Source organism: Sinocyclocheilus rhinocerous, unplaced genomic scaffold (assembly GCF_001515625.1).
Source record: "Sinocyclocheilus rhinocerous isolate Xijiao unplaced genomic scaffold, SAMN03320098_v1.1 scaffold2726, whole genome shotgun sequence".
Classification (NCBI taxonomy): domain Eukaryota; kingdom Metazoa; phylum Chordata; class Actinopteri; order Cypriniformes; family Cyprinidae; genus Sinocyclocheilus; species Sinocyclocheilus rhinocerous.
This window is the reverse complement of record NW_015637150.1, coordinates 79,391-85,507: the sequence shown is the minus strand read 5'-3', so window position 1 is coordinate 85,507 and position 6,117 is coordinate 79,391. Positions and strand designations below refer to the sequence as shown.

At 39.3% G+C, this 6,117-nt stretch overlaps 2 protein-coding genes across 2 annotated transcripts; one reads left to right on the top strand and one right to left on the bottom strand.

Moving 5' to 3' along the window:
- The first annotated feature begins 1,150 nt into the window (after positions 1-1,150).
- On the top strand, positions 1,151-2,984 carry LOC107748624 (PH domain-containing protein DDB_G0287875-like). Its single transcript, XM_016563504.1, is given in 5 exon segments — positions 1,151-1,566; positions 1,936-2,082; positions 2,189-2,431; positions 2,743-2,774; positions 2,871-2,984. Coding segments are annotated over 5 exon segments (927 nt in total). The 5' UTR covers positions 1,151-1,175.
- A 630-nt stretch (positions 2,985-3,614) lies between these two features.
- On the bottom strand, positions 3,615-4,532 carry LOC107748623 (putative nuclease HARBI1). The gene has a single exon (XM_016563503.1). It carries the CDS (start codon positions 4,530-4,532, stop codon positions 3,615-3,617), a length of 918 nt encoding a protein of 305 aa, XP_016418989.1.
- Between the last annotated feature and the right edge of the window lie 1,585 nt (positions 4,533-6,117).

The following is a 6,117-nucleotide window of genomic DNA, read 5'->3' as shown; positions in this document are numbered from 1 at the left end:
TGGTTTTGATTGCTTCTATTGTCCTCATTTGTAAGTCACTTTAGATAAAATCATCTGCTAAAAATCATGACTAAATGTAAATGTAAAACTCAAGTCATAAATCAATCTAGAGATCCAAAAACTTAATAACATATTTCTTAATTTATATAGCAACATGAAACTCCAGCTAAATTTAAGAGAGAATTCCACTAAATGCTTATTTATGCTTATGCTCCTGTTTGTTTACACTGCTTTTGCTTCAAGGAGATAAACAAATGTTTTCTTCTGCTGAGCTTTGTTCCTGTAGTCGATTGCAGAACGATGCATGGACATAGACATGAGATAGCCAAGCCTGTGCTGTGCATTTATTGGAAGTTGTCACTCTGATTTTCTATTTCATTCACTATTTGGGCTGGGGTGTTAAGTACACTATGAGAGTACAAGAGTACATACCGTGGGTGGTGTATCGCAGTTTTACGGTTAGGTTTAAATATTTTTACACCCAGTGTTGGGAAGTTTACTTTGGAAATGTAATAGGTTACAGATTACAAGTTACTCTATTTAAAATGTATTTAAAGTAGTGTAACTATTTAAATTACTTTGTTAAAGTAATGTAACTGATTACATTTTGATTATTTTTCTACATTTCTAACAAATGTTTTCAACTGTTAATCTTTTTGAAACATTTAAAACAGGCAGGGTTAACCTTACAGTAGGACTCAACACTGATTACTGTCAGACTTTCAAAATCCTTCACTTAAGTGAAGATTATAATAATTCAAATTTAAAGCACAGCCACCACAAAATCAGACTTTTACCATTTTACCAGAGCACCTCTTTTTACTTTGAGATCATTCTGAGGTTAAACACTGATTTGAAATCTAATTTTTGCAAAGCTATGATATGAAACACTGGCATCTAACAATGCTTTGGAAAAACAAAAACAGTTATTCTTAAAAAAAATAAAAAACCATATGAACAAACCCAAATAAAATAGAACAAATGCTTATTAGATAACTGTTTTATTTCATGTCCTAAAGTCCTATACCAATGGTGTTGTTAAGAATCCTGTCCATGGACTTCCGTCCGATCGCCACCAGAGGTCACTCGTCCATCAACGAAAACGCCCTCACCCGCCATGATTTAAAACGCCGTGTAAACATATTGTAAACATTGTGTCAACTTATTTCGCAAGTATGGAGAACAGCGATAGATGGACGGACGCTGAAGTGCAAGCACTTTTGAACATTTACGCAACTGCGGAAATCCAGTTGGAATTCGAAGGAACAAAGCGCAACATAAAGGTGTTTGCGTCTATTGCTTCTCAGCTAGTGACGCTGGGTATCCAGCATACAGCTAAGCAGTGATGTGACAAAATTAAGAAGTTAAAATAAGACTACAAACGAATTAAAGACCACAACAATCAGAGCGGCGCCGACAGAAAATCGAGCAAGTGGTACCAGCTACTGGATAGCATTCTTGGCCACAGACCGGCTTATTCTGGTAGCGCCGGGACAAAGGATTCAGCTGTTGGGCTTCGGGGGACGCTGACCACAGAGAGCTCGCCAACCAACTCCGTCGCTGAAGGTTTGTGTTTTAAACCGAACTGTTAACATGGTATGATAAAGACGCTTACTTAATCTTTATAAGCTTTTAAAAGAGAATATAGTGTTGTTTGCTCCAGTCGAGCGTTGTTTGTTATGTGTAGCGCTCAACCACAGTGTCAGACCCAAAGTGTTTGCCATGAGGTCATACACGTTAACTTGAGGTGAAAAGGACAGTTGTTTATATCTTTTCAATAAGTTTATAAGTACAACATACCAACCAGGCAGGCATAAAAAGACCTTTATTTGCAACCATTGTATGTTGTGTTACTGCATATGTACACTATTTAAAAAAAAAAAAAGTAAATGTTATCTTTATGTAATTCTAAAATGTTGTTCTGTCTTTGTCTAGGTACAGCACCTGAGTCCTCTTTTGTTGCAGAGGCACAACATAGTGATGCCAATTTGATGGACATCAGTGGCACTCTATGCAGTCCCCTCATTCATACGTCTTGCAGTACCCCCAGCCGCCCTGTCTCTCCACCACCTGTCAGACCAGGTTAGGGAAACAAATGCATCAAGAATTGTGTATATATATATATTACACATCTACTTTTTTGCAAAGTAGAAGACAATGTAGTAAACATGTCCTTATTCTCTTTTAGTTGCAAAGAGACGAAAGGTTGATGCTAGTGTCGTAAGTCTGGTGAAAGAGATGACGGAGAAAGAGGAAGTGGACCGCACACAAAGTCGGGAGCAAATGCAAAGCCTTATTGACATTTTAATGGAGCAGGCACAGAGAGAAGCTGAGGAGCGTGAGCGGCTGCTTATACAGGAGGCAGAGGCACGGCGTCAGCAAGCTTTTTTTATGGAAGGCCTTCTGGCCACCATGAACAAGCTAGTGGCAGGTGCACAGCGGCCACGTGAACCTACTCTGGACTAGCCCTATAAATGTTTTATAATTTTGTAAAAAATTTGCACATTGTTGTTTAAGTGTTTTTTTTTTTTTTACTGTTTGTATATATTTGTTACAGTTTGTCTATTTAAAAAGAGACTATGTCTATTTGACATTAGTTTATAAAAATAAAGTGTGGAAAAAAAGATGTGTGCTTACTCTTTCTATTTGTGCTGGTAATCACCTTGTCTCAGAACATTATGCACAGCTACTTTTTTGCAAAGTAGAATACAATGTAGTTAACATGTCCTTATTCTCTTTTAGTTGCAAAGAGACGAAAGGTTGATGCTACTGTCGTAAGTCTGGTGAAAGACATGATGGAGAAAGAGTAAGTGGACCGCACACAAAGTCGGGAGCAAATGCAAAGCCTTATTGACATTTTAATGGAGCAGGCACAGCGAGAAGCTGAGGAGCGTGACCGGCTGCTTATACAGGAGGCAGAGGCACGGCGTCAGCAGGCTTTTTTTATGGAGGGCCTTCTGGCCACCATGATGTTTTATCAGTAAATGAAGAGTCGAACCGTCAACTGATGTCCGTCTGGTTACTGCTCTGAGAAAAAACACAACGCAGATTACACCGGTCACACAAGCTAGTGGCAGGTGCACAGCGGCCACGTGAACCTACTCTGGACTAGCCCTATGAATGGTTTGTTTTATTTTTTTACATTTGCACATTGTTTTTTTAAGTGTTTTTTTTTTTTTTTTATGTTTGTATATAGTTGTTACGATTTGTCTATTTAAAAAGAGACACTATTTCTATTTGACATATGTTTATAAAAATAAAGTGTGGAAAAAAAGATGTGTGCTTACTCTTTCTGTTTGTGCTGGTAATCACCTTGTCTCAGAACATAATGAAACAGCAGCTGTTAAAAATTTGTGACGTCTTTTATCCCAAAAAGGTATTTTTATCCAAAAAAAAAGAGAACTGTCTGTTAGTATATGTAATGTAGTATATTTAGCTTATGAAGTCATGAAAAAAACATGGACAGACAAAAATAGTGTACCATTTAAAATGATTTATTAAACATGCCACATACACTACTACTTTGCATTCAGAAATCAGTCTCCTGAGCAGTCACAATGCCGTTTCTTCACAATTTTTACAGTTAGGTTTGTAATAATTATAACTGGGACATTTTAGCTGGCACCAAAATGGTTTAGATGCTGCATCAAGGCAACACGAACTCCAGCCCCTTCAGTGTCTGCAACAGGTGCCTGGTGTGTAACATCTGGTTGGGGGAAAGGACCAGGTACACACCACTCCTCTCTGTACTCCTCACCATGGGTCTCACAGAGGTTGTGTAGTACACAGCAGGTGAGCACCATGGACTTCACCCTTTCTAGATTGCAGTCATTGCGTTTCAGCAGGCATCTCCATCTTCCTTTCAATCGGCCAAATGCATTTTCAACCACAACTCTCGCCTTGCTTGTTTTATGGTTATATACCTGCTGCTGTGCTGTTAGGAAACCATTGTCAGGGAAAGGCTTCATGAGCCAGCTTGTCAGTGGATATGCTGCATCTCCGAGGATGTAGAAACCCACGTCTTGTCCATTAATATTTCTGTATTGCTGTGCAAACAAATGTCTTCTCTCAGCCAGCTCCCATAATGCAGACAAACGCAGAACCCTGGCATCATGCAAACTGCCAGGTAACCCAGCAAAAACATTCCAAAATAACCCCTTAGCATCAACAACTGCCTGCAACACAATGGAATACCACCTCTTACGATTGAAATATTCAGTGTGGTATTCCTGGGGAGCCAGAATAGGGATATGGGAGCCATCAATAGCCCCCACACACTGTGGTAAACCCCATCTTTGTTCAAAGTTAAGGGACAGTTCTTTTAGCTTCTCTGCCTGCGGTATCGTAATGACTTCAGGCAACAGGATATTTTCAACTGAGGAGCAGAAGTCTTTAACACAGTCACAGGCAGTTGAAATGCCAACTCCAAACAGATGTGACACACTTCTGTACTCTGAGTTAGTTGCGAGCTTCCACAATACAATAGCAACTCTTTTTTGGAGAGGTACAGACACACGATAGTTTGTGTCCATTTTCTCTAAGGCTGACTTCAAATGGTGACAGATGTGGTGAAATGTCTCTCTAGACATTCTGAAATTTTGGATCCACTGCTCATCTGTGAATAGGGCACGACAGTTGTCCACCACTCATCGATTCTCTTGTGGACCCAAACAGCAGGTGAACAGCGTTGAGTTGATCCGTAGCAACATCTGAAACACATTCAGTACATTGTTAGTGAGCTACATTTTCATATAAGGTAACATCTTAAAACACAGCTCCATTGCCAGTGAATAACTACACAAAATCATATGAGTAAATTATATGACCCAAAATATGATCATATGAGTAATGAATACTCAATAATCATGAGTAATTGTATGATCCAAAATCATGAGTAGACGGATGTTACACTAACAAGAAACAGATTAACAGCTCTTAAACAAAGTAGGTAACTTAATTCACTTTTTGGTATGCTGTGTAATGTCACAGCTAGCTACGTACTACTTTTGATAGGTCCATAGTAATCCATTATTATTAAACCTGCATAAGGCATTATGAAATATAAAGTGAAGATTTTGATTACCCTGTGGCATAACATGAGGAATGACTAATTATTTGGAACAGTATACTGTCTGGATTGTTACTAGTGCATAACGTTTTCGTAATTCATAATATTACATTAAGTATTCATTCCTGTGTATAAATTGTGACTGCAACATTTGATATTTTTATATTTCTAAGCATTACATGAGAAAGAACATACTGAGAGCTTTTATAAACGGCATTTACCTGAAGACTTCGTCTACGGCATATTGTGGAAATAGTTCACGCAAAATCGTCCCAGTACTTTAGTACTGTACATTTAGTTCTGGAACTAAATCGGTGCGAAAGGCCCTTATATTACACTCACTCAGATCCTTCTCAAACTGCCGAGTATTGTATAGCATTTATCACTCTCCTAGCGATAGCTACTCTACGGAGCCAGTTCTAGTTTTCATAGTCTAGTCATAGTCTCGCCATGCCTGTTTTCCTGTGTTCAGATTATTGCCTGTGTTTTTCGGATTACCCTTTTGTCTCGCCGTTCGGACTCTGTTTACCCCTGCCTAGACTATTGCTGTGAACCTGGATTAGCTCTTTGCCTTGCCCTGTTGGATTATGTTCGCCGTTGATTGACCCTTGCCTGTTTTCTGGACTACTCTTGTGTCTTGCCCACGATATACCTGTTTGCCATTGTTTGACCCTTGCCTTTTTTGTTACCGCGTCTTTGAATAAAGCTTGCATACAGATCTGCACGTCTCTCATCTCGTTCACCTCGTAACATAATACTCGGCCACACAAGGATCCAGCAGCTTTTCTACAGGACACTGGCCAGGTTTCGACACCGCAAGACTGTTATTAGCTCTCGAGCAGGGCACAGGATCGCTCGAGAGCTATATTCAAGAGTATTTAGAGGTCGCTAATTATTCTAATTTGCCTGACTGTGTGCTCATAGATTTTTTTTTTTTGTGAGGGCAGTAACCAACCGCTCAAATCACGTTTAATCCATGAGGGTCCCCGTTTATCTCTCGTTCAATTTATGGATTATGCTTTGTTGACTGTTGGTTCACCGTTCACTGT

Coding starts and splice junctions, on each gene's coding strand:
- LOC107748623 (XM_016563503.1), bottom strand. CDS start 4,532: ATGGACACAAACTATCGTGTGTCTGTACCTCTCCAAAAAAGAGTTGCT.